The sequence below is a fragment of the Onychomys torridus genome, chromosome 11 (assembly GCF_903995425.1).
Source record: "Onychomys torridus chromosome 11, mOncTor1.1, whole genome shotgun sequence".
NCBI lineage: Eukaryota > Metazoa > Chordata > Mammalia > Rodentia > Cricetidae > Onychomys > Onychomys torridus.
The window spans coordinates 8933685-8951905 of NC_050453.1; the positions used below are offsets into that span (position 1 = coordinate 8933685).

General features: G+C 45.3%; 1 protein-coding gene and 1 non-coding gene across 4 annotated transcripts in view; one reads left to right on the top strand and one right to left on the bottom strand.

The window, feature by feature from the left end:
• Tgfb2 (transforming growth factor beta 2) overlaps positions 1 to 18221 on the top strand; it is an 89590-nt gene that overhangs the window by 13984 nt on the left and 57385 nt on the right. For 2 of the 3 annotated variants that reach the window (XM_036202072.1, XM_036202070.1), the window contains exon 2: positions 1008 to 1091. The exons of the other annotated variant lie outside the window; for it this stretch is intronic. In XM_036202072.1, coding sequence (XP_036057965.1) covers positions 1008 to 1091 — 84 coding nt within the window. The remainder of the gene's footprint in view (positions 1 to 1007; positions 1092 to 18221) is intronic. 3 annotated transcript variants of the gene reach the window in all.
• On the bottom strand, positions 15133 to 15267 carry LOC118593563. The gene has a single exon (XR_004946240.1). It is a non-coding gene; the product is annotated as a small nucleolar RNA SNORA70 (small nucleolar RNA).

Here is an 18221-nt window from a genome sequence, read left to right on the forward strand (position 1 = left end):
TAGGCAAGGCTTCTGTCACCACACAAACCAGATAACCGAAAGGTCTGCGTCGCTCAAGTGCCTTTTATCTGCCAGTCTTTTAAATCTGGCATCTTTTTTAGGGAGGTAGGGGTAACATGTTTGTCTTATATATACAGAAACATGGGTAAATTCAGGGGAAATCAAATGATTTTAATCCCCATCTTCTGCAAAAGTCCTTGTTGGAGAGAAGAAAGCCGTTGCTGTGAACATTCAGCAATGGTTTCTCTTCCCTTTGAGATACACGAGTCCATCCACGTGTGTTTTTTTGTTTTTTTGTTTTGTCTGTTTGTTTTAGTTTTTCCAGTGCATTTTCTTCCTCTGAGAATAAGGCAGCAACATGTCAACCTGGTTGCCATTCTGTTAAACACAAAAGCCTCATGGTGTCCCAGTAGTCCAGCTCCAAGGAAGACATGTTTAATCTCTTTCAAAACGTGCTAACTTTTGAAATTGTAGGCCCATAGCTCTAAATCAACAGGCCCTGGGATTTCTGACCCAAATGTGAAAGGGGTTTCCTATGTGGGTGAAAAATGAGGACAGGTGGTTTTTAAGAACTTTGAAACCTAGGCCAGCCAAACAAAGACTCTAGCTTTGTTCTGAACAATAGATTCTTTTGTCCAAGGGGGTCAAGACCTTTCTTATTCATCCTTAGTATAATTCAAGGTATTACTTTTCCCCAGTTCAGTATATAAATTGTAAATTGTTGTTTTATTGCTAGAGCATGTCAAAAAGGACAATTGCATTGAGCAATGTGGGCTGCTGGGTATGGCATAACACGAGATCAGGGATTAGAAATCAGGGGTGGGAGCAAAGAGTTTGAGTGTTTAATGTCCTGTCCTGGTTATCAGATGCCTGCTATTTTGAGGGGTGGTGTGGGGGGGGTGGTAAGACTAGCCAGCAAGTCCCTTTTCTACTTGGAATCTTAGTGTAGTTCTGGGCTGGGCATGTCTTCAGTAAAATAGCTAATGACTGCTTTTTAAAACCCCTAGCTGTCTGCCCAGTTGTTACAACACCCTCTGGCTCAGTGGGCAGCTTTTGCTCCAGACAGTCCCAGGTGCTCTGTGGGTACCTTGGTGAGTATACTTGTCCACTTTATTCCTCCTTTGACATGGCGATACCAAGTCTTTTGTGTCTGTCTCCAGTGGGGAACTGGTCAGAGGGGAGACAGGATTTTGAGAAACAGCTTGTAGGTGAGCAGTCACCAGAGTGCCTAGAATTTTCTAGTCAGTTTCATGAGAAGCACTGATGACTAGCTTGGAAGTGACACACTGCCCCATGTGCAAGAATGGCTACCAGGTGTGAGCTGTGTGTGCCAGGGATCGCAGAGGGATTTAAAGTATTGATCTTTTGATCCCCACGGAGGCCATTTTCTGAAGGGCCCAAGATCTAGTAAGGCCTGGATGTTAGTGGGAGGTTCTTCTTGCAGAGTGTATTTGTGTCTACATTCCGATTTTTGACACGCTGTAGTTCAATTACTGTTCCTTGTACTAAACCAAAATGAAAGGAGATTCCCTGTCCCCCTAAAGTGATAGAGGGAGGCTCCCAGGAGGGCCATGTTCATGCTGTCACCTCTAACCTTCATGGTTGCATGAGAAAATGACTTCTTGTAGGTTAGTTCCTCAACCACCTGAACCTGGAGACCAAGTGCAAGCCCCTCAGCTCCACATGTTAGAATGAGGATCCCCAAACCCACAGGTGTCGCTACTTTCTGGTTTGGAACATCACCTGTTCCCTTAGCATTGATTGAATGCCTACAGTATTCTGGGCAGCGAGTCCACAGAAAAGAAGATTTCAGCAAGCCAACACACAAGGAATTCAGTGGCTGACTTGTCCCTGAACCATGCACAGGAAGAAAGAAACAGACTAAGTGAGTTAGGACTCTTGAAGCGTATGTGGAGGTCCTGCATTGACCCAGAGGGGATGGTTTTACTGCCCTGGCCGAAGCCTAATTCTTCGAAACTTGCCATGCCTGGCCTCACTCCTTAGAAACTACTGTGACTTAGAGTGGCCCGGAGCTCAGGTTTTCTAGTACAAAACAAAACAGCCCCAGTTCTGTTAAGAGTATGTGTTTATCATTTTATTTCGGCATTGAAGGCCTCACAGTGGCTAGAGGGAACAATGGGAATAAACACAGTAAAATGTTCAGTCTGTGCTGGGGTAGCTCTGTGTGAGACAAGATTCCATTTGGTTTCTACGTTCTGGATTTTTACTTCCTGCCACTCTCCGAGCAGTGTTTTAGAAGGGAAAATGGGAACAAGTGGGGAAAGGCAAACCTTTGTCAAACCCCTCTACGTCCCTGTCACCCACATCACACCACCCATTCTCAGACTGGGTTAGTGACAGAAGACCGGGGGACAGTTCTCTTTTCTTTCTTCTTCCTTCAGGAAACTGTGGTTTGGAAGAGTGACTTCCTTGTCCCAGTCTCAGAACTGGCTGATAGCGGTGCTGACATTGGAATCCAGGTGTGACCTGGCTTTGCTCCACCCTAGCCACAGGCTCCCAACTCGCTCCTTCCTGCTTTCCTCTCATTTTGTAAGCCCGTTCCCTCCTACCTTAGGTGACTTTCCTCCTCCTGCCCAGCAAGCAGGCCAAGCCCTTTCCAGTTCCTGGAGTAGTTTTTCTCCTTAGATTCTCCTGTTTTGTTGAAGTTATTTTCAGTTAGCAGTTGCCTAGAGCTTTCCTCTTCCTCTAGTGAATATGACACATGAAACTCCAGCACTCCTTGGGGAATCTGGTTTTGTCCTGAACATCTCTGAGGGTAAAGGAGGGCATGAGGCACAGACTTGGCTAGGTTCCCATACACTAGGAGGCTTATTCACCCCACGTGGCAGACCCCTCTGAGGTTTTCCAGGCCAGGCTCCTTAACAGGGTGCCAGGAAATGGCTCAGTCAATAAAGCACTTGCTCCTACTCAGGAGGACCAGAGTTCAATCCCCAGAACACATGTGGAAGTGCCAGGCATAATGGCAGACTTATAATCCAGGAAGTTGGAGACAAGGGATCCTTGGGCCTCACTGAACAACCCTTCTAGCCTAATTGGTGAGCTCCAGACCAATGAGAGACCCTGTCTCAAAAGAGCTGGTCATGGGGATCACACACACACACACACACACACACACACACACACACACACACACACATACACGGTGGGGGTAGGGTGGGGTGGAGGGGAGGGCAGATTCCTGTGCGGTGCAGCTCTGCTTTTATTTTGGTCTTAGAAATAGTAACTGAGTAAAAACATGAGTGTCTGCCAGGTGTAAGCATCCAGGATCTGAGTGAATTTCTCTCCATGCCTGCGATTCAAACACTCATTCAGTGAGGTGAGCCTGTGTTCAGCTCAAGAGCCGTCCCTGCCACTTTGTTTGAACTATCCCTCCATTCCGAGGAGCAGATAGCAGCAGCGGGGTGGGGTGCCTCTTCCTTTCTTTACCAGGTAATATGGGTGCTGGTGACATGTAGGGGTCTGACACTGGTGACAGGCTGACCTATGTGATGCTTCCTCAAGCAGTCTGTATAATTCCCATGCTGTCACAGACTGTGATCTTGAAGAGCCATTTTCTTGTGTTGAGTTCATTATCCCCAATAATACATAAAGGTGAGATTAACCTGCCTAAGTGTAAAAACTGGTGGCCCACAAATCTGTCCATCACTCAGGCTGCACATGGCTGAGTATGGCTATGGATGCAGCTAAGCACAAATGTACTTAAAACTTCATGCAATTTTTTTTTTTGCAATGTTTAAAATTCAATTGTGTGTTTCCCAAGTGTGAACTTTGTAGATGACAATGTCTTTTTGCAATGTCAAAAGGTTGGATGAGCCTGATTATAGAAGTTGGGTGTGGAGGTACCATGTCTATCATCCTGGCACTAGGGGAACAGAAGCAGGAGAATCATGAGTTTGAGGCTAGCCTGGGCTAGACTCTGTCTAAAAGAAGGAGGCAAGAGGAAAGAGAGGAAAGAAGGAAGGAAGGAAGGAAGGAAGGAAGGAAGGAAGGAAGGAAGGAAGGGAAAGAGCTGGAATTCCAAACGTAGATAAGCAGTAGAGATAACTGATAGTCTACCTATGAATGCCTGGATTAACAATCACAAGGATGAACTCATTATTTAAGGATTTAGTACAAGGTTTTTCTGTGGCTCCGTTAAGATTTAAAGATGGGGGCTGGAAAGATGGTTAGGGGTTAAGAGCCCTTGCTGCTCTTTCAGAGGCCCCAGTTTGGGTTCCCAGTAACCACCCAGTGGCTCACAACCATCTGTAACTCCAGTTCTAGGGGATCTGGTACCTCTTCTGGCCTCCAAGGTGCTGAGCACAAACACAGTACCAAAACACATACCAAATCAAATCAACACATCTTCAAAAAACAAAGATTTAAAGGTGGCATTCAAAGCATTGCCTGTGTGTGTGTATGTCCCAAAGCATCTTACAAAGCAACTTCCTTGGGCCTGTCCCAGACCAGCCGAGTCAGAAGCACTGGGTGGGGTCAGCTGGGAGGTTGCATGCTCTAAACAGACTGCAGGTGCTTCTGATGTCACTGAAGTTTGCAGCTGTGAGAGCCAGTGGACGCTCTGATGATGCATGTCTGTTTACCCACAGATGCGCATGTGGAAGGCTTCAGATCCAGCAGGGCCTCTGTTTGATCAGCTGCTGCTGCAGGGGCTGGGGGGAGCTGAATCCATAGCCCAGTCAGAGTTCTCACTATGTGCCTCCCATTTCCAAAGTACCTACAGACAGTGAGGTAGACCTGTTACTGGTAGTATCCTGCAGTGCCCTTGCTCCTTGTCTGCCATAGGGAAGGGCCTTCCTTGAGTGTATAGGGAAGTGAATTGTGCACATGGGGTAAGTAGCATCTTGGCATTAGATAAGAGAGTAATCCCTTCATTCCAGTGCCTTCAACTAGGCAACTGTGGGCTCTGAAGGAGATTCTTTTTTATTTTATGTGTATGAGTTTTTTATATTTTGTCTTTTTTTTTCCGTGTGTGTGTGTGTGTGTGTGTGTGTGTGTGTGTGTGTGTGTGTGCATGCAGTGGCCAAGGAGAACAGAAGAGGCCCTTGAATCTTGGAACTGGAGTTACAACAGTTACAGGCTGCTCTCTGAGTGCTGGGAACCAAACATGGCTCCTGGGCAAGAGCAGCAAGTGCTCTAACCACTGAGCCACCTCTTTAGCCAACAATGGATGTGAACTCCACTGTCTGGACCAAACTAAGCTTCTTCGGGTACTGAGGTTTTCACTTTTAAATGCTGTTTGTCTTAAAGTAGGTGAGACTCTGACCAGGCTCTGAAAGTATAGTCATGATTTGACTTGTGCAGCTTGTGCCTCCCAGGATTCTGGTGTGAGTTTGCACCACCCAGCTCTCTGAATCTTATCCTGTAATAGGACAGTTTCAGTACTGGTTTTACTTCTATTTGTGGTCATCATACTGTTTCGAGAACTGCCCCGTTCTCCTTTCATGACTTACCTCACTACTGAGGGGTGAGAAGAACAGCTGAGAGGGTTAATTTTACTCCCTAACAAGGCTTTAATGGAAAGATCTCTACAGTGACAACAGGTATAAGTAGAATCCTAAAGTAAATGTCTAATGCTTGCAGCAATCTGGGAGAAACCAAAGAGATACTTATGAGATACTAATTAATTCAACAGCACTTATTGAGTCTCTGCTCTTGGCACCAATGGAACCATGGTATTGCTACCAAGTGGATACCACAGAAGCAAACCCTTGCCTTTCGAGATCTTGATTCTGGTGATGGAAGACAATCAATACTACAGAGTAAAGGAGGGGGCACAATCTGATAAATGTTCCAGAGAACATGAGTAGAGCAAGTTTTGGGAGACAGAGGGATGAGTAATGGTCTCATATAGTTTGGGCATGGAAGTGTTGTTTAAGAAGACAATGTTTAAGCAGAGACTGGAAGGAGATCAGAGTGGCTGTGTGGGAAGAGAGTCACTGCACAGGGAGCAGCCTGACTGTCCCTGGCATGTTTTAGGATTAGCAGAGGCATCCTAGGGATGAGAATAGAAAGATGGGGGGTGGGGGGTGGGGTGGAGTTCATGCAGGATCCCGTTGGCCATTGAAGAGTGTGGCTTTTCCTCTGAAGAGAGGGTGGTTTTACTGAAGGTTTACTATGGCTGTTCAGTTGAGAATGGAGCACAGAGTAGCCCAGGAAGAAGCAGGAAGTCCAGCAAGATTTTTTTTTTTTCAAGACAGTGTTTCTTTGTGTAGTTTTGGCGCCTTTCCTGGAACTCACTCTGTAGCCCAGGCTGGCCTCGAACTCACAGAGAACTGCCTGCCTCTGCTTCCCGAGTGCTGGGATTAAAGACATGTACCACCACCACCTGGCCAGTAAGATCTTTATAAGGTGTGGGAGTGAGGTCTTCCAAGATCTCTCCATGTAAATCTATGCCGTGATGACAGTGTGTGCATAAAGCTCAAATGCTGTGAACATTTGTGCAAGTGTGCATGGAAGCCATCTTTATTTTGATGTATGGTAGGGGGAGGGGTGTGCAAGTGTCACAAGTGTGCATAGGGTCAGTGTGGAAGTCAATTCTCTCCTCTTTACTATATGGAATTGGGTATTGAACTCAGGGTGTCAGGCTTGACTTTGAGTGCCTTTACCTCTTCAGCTATCTCACTGTCCCCGATTGCTTTTAATTAGTAATTCTGAGTAATTAGTAACTCACCTTCTTCTCTTCTGACAAGAAACCATTTTGGACCCCCCCCCCCCCCCCCCCCGTGTGTGAAAATACCCCCTGGCTCTCCCATCCTGTAGTGACAAACAGGAAGTGGCAGCTGTTGGAGTATGCGTTCGCTGTAATGTTTAGTAATAGTCCCCTTTGACTCAGTGGCCAGGGACACAGAGCACTGAACTCATAGGTGACCGTGCCTTAACCTCCAAGGATGGCAGTCTACCTTTCCCTGTGCATAGGAGAAAGCTAGTCTCTCAAATCTTTGCATCTGTGCAGCTGAGCCCAATATAAGAAATTGAAATGGAAATGCCTTAGTTTATATATCAAAGTCAAGTTAGGCAATGTGTAAAGCCATGCCTCTTAGTGCTCAAAAAGATTTCTGTTGGGCTGGATTTTGCTTTCTAATTCTTAAGTTCTGAACAACAAGCCTTCACACTGGGAGGTTAATTTCATCCCTTTATCTGAACAAGAATTATCAATTGAGTGTGCAGATGGCATGTGTAGGAGTATATAGCACAGGCTCTCCCAGTTTCTCTTCTGTTCCTGTAATGAGTACCATGGACAAAAGCAACTTAGGGGAGGAAAGGATGTATTTGGCTTCCAGGTCACAGTCCATTAGTGAGGGTAGTCAGGGCAAGAACCCAAGGCAGGAACTCGAAGCAGAAACTATGGAGGAATGCTGCTTCGCAGCCTCCCTCCCTCCTCATGTTTAGCTAGTCTTATACAGTGCAGGATCTCACCTATAGATAGTGTCACCCATGGTGGCCTGGGCCCTCCTCCAGCAGTCGACAGTCAAGGCAATATCTCCCAGACGTTCCTGTCTGGTCTAGGTAATTCTTCAACTGAGTTTCTCCTCTCAAGTGACTCCAGGCTGTACCAAGTTGACAATTACAGCTAACTAGCACAGACCCCACTTTCAGTGAATCTAGAACCCAGTGAGGAAGTCAGGCAGACCAAACCAAACAACCCAAACAAAAGTCAACCCTATGTAATTGGTTTCAAGCAAGGCATCCAGAGGCCAAAAGAATTGCCTAACATGGCTTAGGGAAAGGATAGCTCCTAAAGGGAGATGATATTTGCAACGTGAAAGATGACATCTGAGATTGTAGTTTGGCCACCTGGCAGCAGCAGGAAGTGTTTTATGTCCTCTGGAAGCAGACTTGTTCTTTCATGTGAGCTTGTGTGACTGCCATGATGAGTTGGGAAGCAGCCGGGAAGGCTTCCTGTAGTCTCTGAAAAACTGAGGTGTGTTTACAAGAGCTCTCTTTTTTAAGACTGAGGCTGGAGAATAGAATTGTAGAATTATATGAAGTGCTTATTTTTCAAAGTTGGTTCATTGAGAAGATGCATTTAGCCTATTGATTGTAGACTTGCATGTAATGGTATGCTATGGTTGTTTGGAATATGAAATATAGTATTATTCTATAAGCTTGAGGTCAACCTCAAAAGCCCTGCTGTCAATCCCAATGGCCCACAGCAAAGATGTCTCTCATATTCATATTGTTATAGTACACCTTCTGAGTTGACTATAGTATGCTCTGGGAGATCTCCATTCAGTGACCCTCAATTAGGCATGGTGACAGTCCCCACTCATATTCCACAAGTCGCATGGCCAAGTCTGATTTTAGAAGGGTCAAAAGGGCACAGGGAGAAAAGGAGGATGCATTAGGACTGGCCTGCAGAAGAGGACAGACAACATTTTAAACAAATGATACTGGCTGTCACAGGGTAGGTGGAGGAGTTGGGAAAGAAAGTTTCCACCAGTGTTGAAGGCTTTTCTATATGGTGGCTATGCACTAAGTCCACATTGTGGCCTCGTCTGTGTAGTTGTGAAGAGCTTTTTAGGGGAGACTGGCGGAATGCTGAGCGGGTCGATGTTAGAAAGACAGACAGACATGTTACTTCCCTTCATTTTCATAATGACTTGTTCCTCCAGTGGAGACGAGTTTTGCTGGTAGCAGAAATATGGCTGGAAGTACCAAGTTTCTGAGGCATGTCTTGATGCGGTGTATGACGTTTGTGTTTGTCAGAAAAAGGCTGAAGTATGCTTACTTCCCTTGCCATGGGGTCCTGGAGTCCCTTCCTGGTCCTGACATGCCTGGAGGTGTCTGTGAGGTTGTCCACAGCAAGGATCTGACTAGTTCTCCTTGAAGCTCTGAGTCCTCAGGTGCTAGCAGTTTGCTAGAGGAGCCAGATCTTCTGTTCCTTGTATGTCTTGTATGAACTGCTTGCTGATGTAAGCTTTTGTATCATGTTATTCTCTTGATTCTAGAGTCTAGAACTTTGTTTTCCTGATAGTGACACTTCAGGCACAGATCCTAGAGTCAGACTCTTAGCTTCATACCCAATGAACAAACTGGAAAATTGCTCTGTCAGGCAAGGGCCTCTGCTGTGTGACCCCTGTTGCAGTGACAGCTTTCCACTGTGAGGACCCCTGAATGTGCAAGGTGGCGTATTGCTTACAAGTTCATAGATAATCATCGGCACAGCCTATTCTTAGTAGCAGCAGATGCTGAGCTTCTCCAGCCTGCTCTCGGGGTCAGTGGTGGGAAGGGGAAGCAAAAATGAAAGCATTGTTTTGCACATGGCTGGACATCTGTATTTCTGAATTGCCCTGTTGTGTGCATGATGCAACTGCCGGAGCTGTGTTGCTGAATGTGAACTTTGTCCACCAACTGAAGTCTAAATTGGTTTTGGATCCTTCTGAACTCTAAATGGTCAGAGCATATTTTTCTAATATTCTGTTGGATTGTGTCTTTGCTCTGAAGTGGAGCTGACTCCTTATGTGCTCACATCAGCAACAGGGGTCTTTTCCTGGTCCACATTGCTTGTTTTCCCAAGACTGACAGCCACTTTCTTCATCCACTGTCCATATTTGGGAAATCAGGAAGGTAGTTCCCAGTGGATCTGAGACCATTGTGACTTCAAGGATCATTAATTCTAGCAGTGTTGTTGAGGAGAGGGAAGTTTGTTTTTCAGAAACCGAACAAGGTGACTCAGCAGCATGGCTGGCCAGCAGGTATGCAGTGACTGGGCTTTACATGTAAAAACCACTTGCTCTGGCATAGTAACCCTAGTTCAGGAGTTCTTGCTTCCACGGTGCATCCAAATCAACTGAGAAGCCTACCTTACCCGTGCTAGTGATAGTCTGGATAAGTTGTGACCCAGTTGTCTGTGGAGGGACCCAGCATCTTTAGCTTTCCAAAGGCTGCCTAGGTAGTTTGGAAACCTGTTTTGGATGAATACCTCTTACTTCTAATAAAACTGTGTGGTTCTGCCCGGCTGTTCATATTTTATTTTGAGGGAATATTTGCATGAAGAAAGGGCATCTAGGGTGGGAATACTGATGGATGAGAAGAGTGGACCGTGTCTTTACTAATAATGTAAGGGCAGGAGAGAGAGCATAGGCTGTAAAGGGCTTGCACTTGAGTTTGATCTCCAGAACCCACATAAAAAAGCCAGGCCTGTGGTATGTGCTTGTAATCCTAGTTCTGGAGATGGGGGTGGGGAACTGGGGAATGGGGGTGGGGGTGACTTAGTACTGGAAGGGGGTGGGAGAGAAGCAGAACCCTAGACTCCCTGTAACCAACATAGCCTACTAGATAAGCTCCAGGCCAATGAGAGAACTTGTTTGTGTCAGATGAAAAACTTGGGCAGCATGTGAGGAAAGACACCTGAGTTTCCTCTGGTCTCTGCATGTGCACGCATACATGTGCACCCATAGACGCATGAATGTAAACACCCATGTACCCCCCAGTACACACAACAAACAAAACTATGAACAAAACTGCTAACAGTCAGTGGCTGAATAGTTGGGCTCTGGGCTAATATCTGTATTGGCCCTGTCTATATATGACCATTATCATTCTGCTTTATAGACAGGAAGGAGAGTCTTACAGACATCACATGCCATTTTCTCACAGCCACACAGATGACAGACGGCAGAGCCAGAGCATGAACTTGGGCTGTCTGACTCCAGAGTTATCCTATTACCTGCTTTCCCTTAAGGGATAAACTTCAAATTTAAGTGAGATTTTATTTGTAGGAGTGAGATGATAGAAAGAGACCCCAGGGGCTGGGAACCATCTGTGTCTCATGTATAGGAAGTCGTCCTTTTCCAACAAAGAGAAAGATGTGGTTTTTCCTTTTCTGTTCTTTTTCATTCTTTTAAATACTGTGTTTCTCTCCTATAAGCTTATGACACCCATGGGTTCAAACACAGGCATCAGAGTTAAGCAGGGATTCATACGTGTTCTTTGAAGAGCATTTTTTCCCTACACATTAGATGCAGGATGTATGCGTCCTTATTACTCTCCTACCTGGTTAATAGTTACAGTATGCGGTTTAAAATCCTTACCTTTATCTAGACGACTGTGTTTTGTTTGCTTTTTCTTCTTGTTTTGTTTTCAGCCACATGAATTTCAGCAATCACTACTTGATTTTCTAACACCTGCTAAAAGATTGGGGTCACCTTTCAGCACCCATCAACCAGCAGGACTCAAAAATTTCCATAGCAGTCCCTGCCGAGCCTGTCAACCCCACACACAGGAAGGAATGTGGCAGATTCGGGTGTCCAATACATATTTGTTAAATGAGACGGGATGAATTTTGCAAATATGCACTGTAATAGAAAAGGTACTGTGCATCGTGCTGAGGACTTCTGGGGAAAAGAGAGAGAGGTCTGGTTTTAGTCACAGGATGCTTTCATTTCTCCAGGCATGGCAGGCTGGCCAGCTAATTGCCTACTCGGAGGAATGCTGTGTCCACCAAATGTAGCAGTATTCATAGGCCTAAAAATGTTATCACCACGAGCCTGTGATTCTCTGTCTCTACCTGATGCAGGAACACTGACTTCCTTTTCTCTGCATGTGGGACTTTCCTTTCTCTTACTAATTTTTTTATTTGCAGTTTTATACATGTATGCAATGTATGCTAATTCTCTGCCCTAGAATCTCCCTCCCATTTCTATCCACGCTCTTCCCTCATCCCTGCTGGTCCCTCTTCCACATTCATACTTTTGATTGTGTTTTATAACCCATTTAGTTTAACCAAGACCATCCATGTGACCATTGAGTTGGAACTATCCGGTAGAGCCCAGCACAGTGGGCAGTAGAACACTGAAGGCCATGACTTCCCCTCTCTCTAAATTCATCAGTAGCAAATAGGACAGCAGTGGGGGTTAGGACCCTCCCCCCTTTCCTTTTTCCTCTTCTCCCCCTCCCTGCTTCCCCTGTCCATGCCTGACTCTTGATGATGGGTCTATTTTGCGGTAGATCCACCATGGCTGTGGTGATCACATGATTGCAATGACAGTGTCTCGCCCAGAAGACATTTCTTAACTTCTCTCTATCTTTCAGTTCTTACATTAGTTCCACCTCCCTCTTGAAGTGTCTCTGAGCCTTAGAGGGGATGGTAGAAATGACTTGTTTGGGGCTGAGCTCTCAACAATCACCTGATCATTTATTCTTAGCACCTTGTACAGCCACGAATCTCTGTATTCATCCTGCTGAATGGACAGAAAGACTTCTCAGTTTAAGACAGAGAATAAGATTGTCTATAGGTATAAACGTAAATATTTAGGAGGCAGTTGGACATTGTGTCAGAGTTAATAATTTCAGCAAAAGGCAGGATACAAACTTAACATGTAAGTATACTTTCTATACACCAATGATAAACATACTGAGAAAGAAATCAGGGAAACATTCCTATACATGATAGCTTTAAAAAAAAATTACCCTCAAGGAAACCTAAGTAAGGAGGCAAAGGACTTCTTCAATGAAAACTTTAAACATCCCAAGAAAGAAATTCAGGATACGCTAGAGGATGGAAAGGCCTCATGGATTGGTTAATATTATCAAATGATCATCCCACCAAAAGAGGTTTATAGATTGAGTGTAATCTCAATCAAAATCCCCATGCCAGTCTTCAAAGAAAAAAGAAAAACCATAGTATTTTCCTTATTATAAGTTAGAGAAAGTTCAGCATTCCCAGGGCACAGAAGGAGCAGAGAGAAGCAACTTCCCAGCCCACAGGAAAAGTGGGAAGCTAACCTTTGGTGGCTTCTCATCTCCAGCTGCAGGAATACCTGGGTGAGACCCTGCTCCCTCAGTGAGTTCAAGCTGCTGTCGCAGGGCTATAAAGGGACACTTGGGCCTGTGTTCTTGTATCTGTAGCCAGACTTCATGAGTATTTTTAGGGCCCCTTTTGTCTCAATCTGATTTCTGCTTGAGACTTTTACCACATGTAGCCTGTGTTGAAATGACTTTTAAACTACTCTCTGGGTAGTGGGGGAGGGGTTGGATCAGAACGGCAGCCTTTAAACCATTTTTTTTCTTTCTTTCTGAATTTCGTTTTTTTAATTGCTAAATATCCAGCAGGCTGAACAGAGGAAACTCAAGTCTAACCCTGAAGGGACCTTGTTTAGTCATTGTCTAGACGGATGAGTGTTGGTAATGGGACTCTGTTTCTTTTGCTTTGTGGAACAGAAGGTGGTTCTTCCATTTCAACTTTGAAGATGCTAACATTTTTGTTTGTTGACCCCCAACCTTTTGTTAATAAGCCAAGAAAGGGAGTCACCCACCCATGGACCAACAAGGATCTCACGTGTCACAATCATGTAGGTTTTGCATAGAGGAGACCAGGTTACAGTCCAACAAGCCTGCTACGCTTTCAGAACCTCACTTTGCTTTTCTCTAAAGTGAGGATTTGCTTTTTAAAACCTCATTTTTTTTTTTTTTTTAAGAGCTGAGGACCAAACCCAGGGCCTTGCACTTGCTAGGCAAGTGCTCTATCACTGAGCTAAATCCCCAACCCCCAAACCTCACTTTTTAATGGCTTTTAAAGAAGAAAATGATCCAACACAGAGAAATGCTTCAAGCCTCATAAGGCTGAAGAAATTGCCCTTCTTTTATTCATTTCCTGGTCACTGTTGAACCTCTTAACTTTCTTGCTTTTCTATTGTGAGGGTTCAAGTGAAAAAGTAGGCATTACAGCCCATGTTTTTAGCATCAAGTTGGTAGACTGTGAAAAGAGAGGCCGATGTCGTCTTAAAGTATAGAAAAGCTGAAGAGGCCCAAGTTTCTGTGAGGGGAAGATGGTGCAGATATCATTTATAAATATGAGGTATCCAACCACAGTCAAATTCATAGATTCTAAGAGACGTGGTGGCTGCCGGGGCCTGGGATGGTGGGTGGAGAGCATCTAAGTGTGGAGTTTTTAGACCTTCAGTTAAGCCGGAAGAGTGAACTCCTGAACTCCTCCACACAAGGGTGTTGTAGCTAGTCCAATAGGACCATGTCCAGTTAAAAGTGTGCCCCTTGAGAGGATAGCAAATGAGACAGTCTTCCCATCTCCCGGCTTCCTCACAAAACTTGGTCAAAACCAAGTTTCTCAAAGTAGACGGTCCATGTTTTTAAACTCTGTGTGTGTGTGTGTGTGTGTGTGTGTGTGTGTGTGTGTGTGTGTGTGAATTCCATGTGTATGCTCTGTAGATGTGTATAGAGGCCAGAGGAGGACTGGGTGTTTTGTTCTATCACTCATACCTTTTTCCCTTGAGATAGTATCTTTCACTGAGCCTGAAGCCTAGACTCCTGTTTCCACTTCCCTGGGGCACTGGGGTTACAGGTCTGCTTAGTCATACGCAGCTTTTCACATGGGCACCAGGGACTGAACTCAGGTCCAGACGCTTGTAAACAATGGCTCTCACTTCCGGAGCCACCTCCTTCCTGGCCCCAAGTGGATGGCACACTTAACGGTCTTGCTCCTTTTTCCTCTCATCTCAAGTTCTGTATGGACTGTCCCTGAAAATCTCAACCTGGGGAGTGTTAGCTCATTTGTTCAGTCCGTTCTCAGCGTCCATGCACTGTGTTGTGGGAAGACCACTTGCTTGGAGGAAGAACACAGGCTTCAGGCAGAAAGGTACAAATGTCCCACCTCCTGGGCTAATGCACAAGTGTCTGCATTCCTTTTGACCAGACAGTGGGCAAGGCCCCTCTCAGATGCTATGCTTCAGATCATTGTGCTCTCGCCGCCTTATTACTGAATATGATTTGGTATGGTGTATGAAAGCACAGTGAAGCCCCAAGGGGTGCAAGGCCCACCACTCATCCAAGGCTCCATGGTTCGACCGGGGAATTGTTTGACCCCACAGCCATCAGGGATGAGCCGTTTCTTAGCTACTATGTGTCTTTAGATCCATCTGCATTACACTTGGTGAAGCCTCACTTCTTTGAGGTATTGATCTTCCAGCAGCCAAGGAACTTGAACTTGGCTTTACACAGGGCCTCAATTGCATGCTCCTTAGTCTACAGTTTGGTGCTTTGGATGGACAGGATGACCTGGCCAGTGTGAATCCTGTGAACCCTGGGGCTTCCCTAAGGCACCCTGCATACTTTACATGCCTGCCACTGAGACAGAGACATCAATAGCCACCAGAAAAATGTCTCCAAGGTTGCTTAGAACCATCCACATAGGCAACAGGCTGCATACATTCCTAGGGAGGATGCTGTTAGTGTCCACTGTACACCAGGTCCCTGGGAGGAAAGAGCCTTGATTGACTTAACTGACTGCAGACTTTTTATTCCTTCTGATATCACAATCTTATCACCCCTGCCTTCAAGTAGCTTATCTCCTTTTTGTGGAGATAGACTTGTAAAAGAACTATTGTACACAATGCAGATTTTTTTTTAAAATAAGTGGATTTATAGGCACAGCACAGTGTGAACATACAGGGAAGGTGGCTGGCAGATAAAATCAACTTTTAAGAGAAAGCACTGTTAACATTCAGAGAGCCCAGTGTCTGCTTGCACAGACACCAGTCACAGTCTCAAAACCAGAAAGAAAGGGAAAAGCTTGCCTGTTCATCAGCAGAGGAGAGAAGCCGCTATCTGTGATGTCAGCAAACCTTTTCCCACCTCACACTGTGGCTCATGACATCCGCTGAATTCCAGTAGAACCCAGTGCTTTGCAAGACTGTGGCTATGGTACCTTTGAGTCATGTCTCTTTCAATACAACAGCAATCAATAAAAATCCCCAGTAAAATGTGGTTAACCACAAGGACATTCCTCCCCACCCCCACCCTGTGTCGGCCTGTGATTCATTCAGTCCTGTGCTCTTCACTCTAATATACTCCACACTGGGAGGTACTTACCCTTCTTCAAGGAACAAACAAATGTCCTACTCTTTTCTGGCCCATGCTTCTCTGCCTAGGACCCCTGGGAAGCTGAGGCCTGCCCAGTACATGAGTGTCTGTGGCTGGGGAAGCTCTCTCCAGACCCTTGGATAACAGGGTGGAAAGATGTAGTTGGCGGTCCTTGAAGGTGTCACTGAATTAAAAGTATCTCTCTGACTGATGCTGCTCTGCTCTCTCCCACATCGTCCATAAAGTAAGTGCTGACGAAGGCATCTGCTGGTCACACCTCCTCCATTTTCATTCATTAGGAATGCATTTGGTTTTGTTAGCGTTTCCTTACCTGTTAGGAAATAAATTGTGATTACCTGGGTGAGGCGAGGAGAAGGCAAGGCAAGGAGAGCTGTGGGAAAGCCTTCACCTGTTTCTATGGTGTGCGTGTTGTGGCTACCCTCCTGGGAAGTCTCAGCCAGTCCAGAAGGATGTCTGCTGGCAGTCCACTTGTCACCCATCAGTCACTGAAGTGTTACCTGCCACCCACAGGGGACAGCTGGTTGCACTGCTGCCTAATATTGTGAAGGCAGAGAAGGGATGCAGTGTTTTCTGCAGCCTTGTGAGATGGGTCCTTCCTTCCTTCCTTCCTTCCTTCCTTCCTTCCTTCCTTCCTTCCTTCCTTCCTTCCTCCCTAATGCCCATTGTCAGTGTTCCTAACTCTTCCTCAAAGGCTTTTATTTTAAGCTTCTGGGGTTAATATCCAGAAGGCAAGAGGAGATCCATGGAAAGGTCTCCTTTTTCTGAGAGGGAGGGAGAGAGAGAGAGAGAGAGAGAGAGTATGTGTGTGTGAGATCTAAGCTGGGGAAGACCAGGATGAACATTCATACTCTCTCTCTCTCTCTCTCTCTCTCTCTCTCTCTCTCTCTCTGTGTGTGTGTGTGTGTGTGTGTGTGTGTGTGTGTGTGTGTGTGTGTGTGTGATCTAATCTGGGGAAGACCAGAATAAATGTTCACAGACAATACTACAATATGGTTTACACCTTTCTTTATGTGCATTGAATTCATCTGGTAACATTCTACTACATCTAAAAACTTTGACTTGAGGAACCAGTTACCCTTGGCTGAGAACCTGCTGCGTTCCTTTTATCCAGACTTGGTATTTGCTAAGCAGTAATGGAAATGCTTATGGAGTACTTCCTGTGGCCAGCATTTTGGAGACTTTGATTTGTTTGATGCTAGCAATCAAAAGATTTGTATTTTCTTCATTTCTCTTTTAGAGAAACCAAGGCATAGAGAGGCTAAACTACTTTTTTCAGGTTATTTTTTTCAGTGGCAGAATCATGACACCCATCCACCAAAGATGCTGTTGTCCATTCACTCCTATTAAGTAGAAGGTCAAGTCTATGACCAATCGTGTCACCAAAGCTTCAGTGTCATTTATGGATCGGAGCATAAACCCTGAGAAGAAAATGGCCCAGGTCTTAATATTTGAAGAAAGAGATTCCTCTTTGGAAATTGATAGCATTAACTATGAATATGCTAAGGTCTGCAGCTAAAAGGAGTAAGCCATTTGCACAGTTCTCATTAGATGACTTTTAAAAAAAAAAGTTCTCTGATTAGCAAACAGTACAGATGTTTATAAGCTGGAAGATTTTCAGAATCTTTATTTGAATTGTACAAAGTGGCCAAATGTAGTTTGGCCCCAGGCTGCAGAGTGTGTGTATCTAGTGCCAAGACACAACTGAGCTCCGCCTGAGATGCCGTGCATTCCAGGCCTGTTACCTTGTGAGTGGAATATTTAACAGATTTTTTTTTTTCCTTTTCTGAGATGAAGAGCAGAGCTAAGTAGGATAGGGGTTGGTGGGACTGCTGGCTATGGGGCTTCTGTGGTCAGAGGGATGTTTGAGTGGGAATTACCTGGGAAGATAAACACAGATTTGCCACAAACAATCCCTTTGCTGACAATTCGGGACCTATAAGGAGAGGACAGAGGTAAACCACTTGGGGTGCTCCTCATGTGCTGGATACTGTGCTCAATATTTTGCTTTGGTGGCTCTATTTTATTCTCGCTGTCTACAAGGTAGACTCTGCTCAACCCTCCTCCATACATGGAGAGTGTCCAGGCGAGTCACGGGTAAGATCCATTGTTAACCATGTGCTGGTCTGAGATCTCGAGCTGTATGTTAGCACAGCTGGGACAGAGCCAGCAATGCCAATAACTCATGCATCAAGCAGAGCTGAATGGGTCACTGTTTTCCTTTCTCCAACCTTCCCAACTGACCGAGGAGTTATATTGTGAAATTATTAAGGCTACTCCACATAGTTAAAAGGAAGGTTTATTGTGGGGTAACTTACAAGTGAAGGGATAGGTAACAGGGTCTGGGAAAGGTGTAGTGCAGTTCA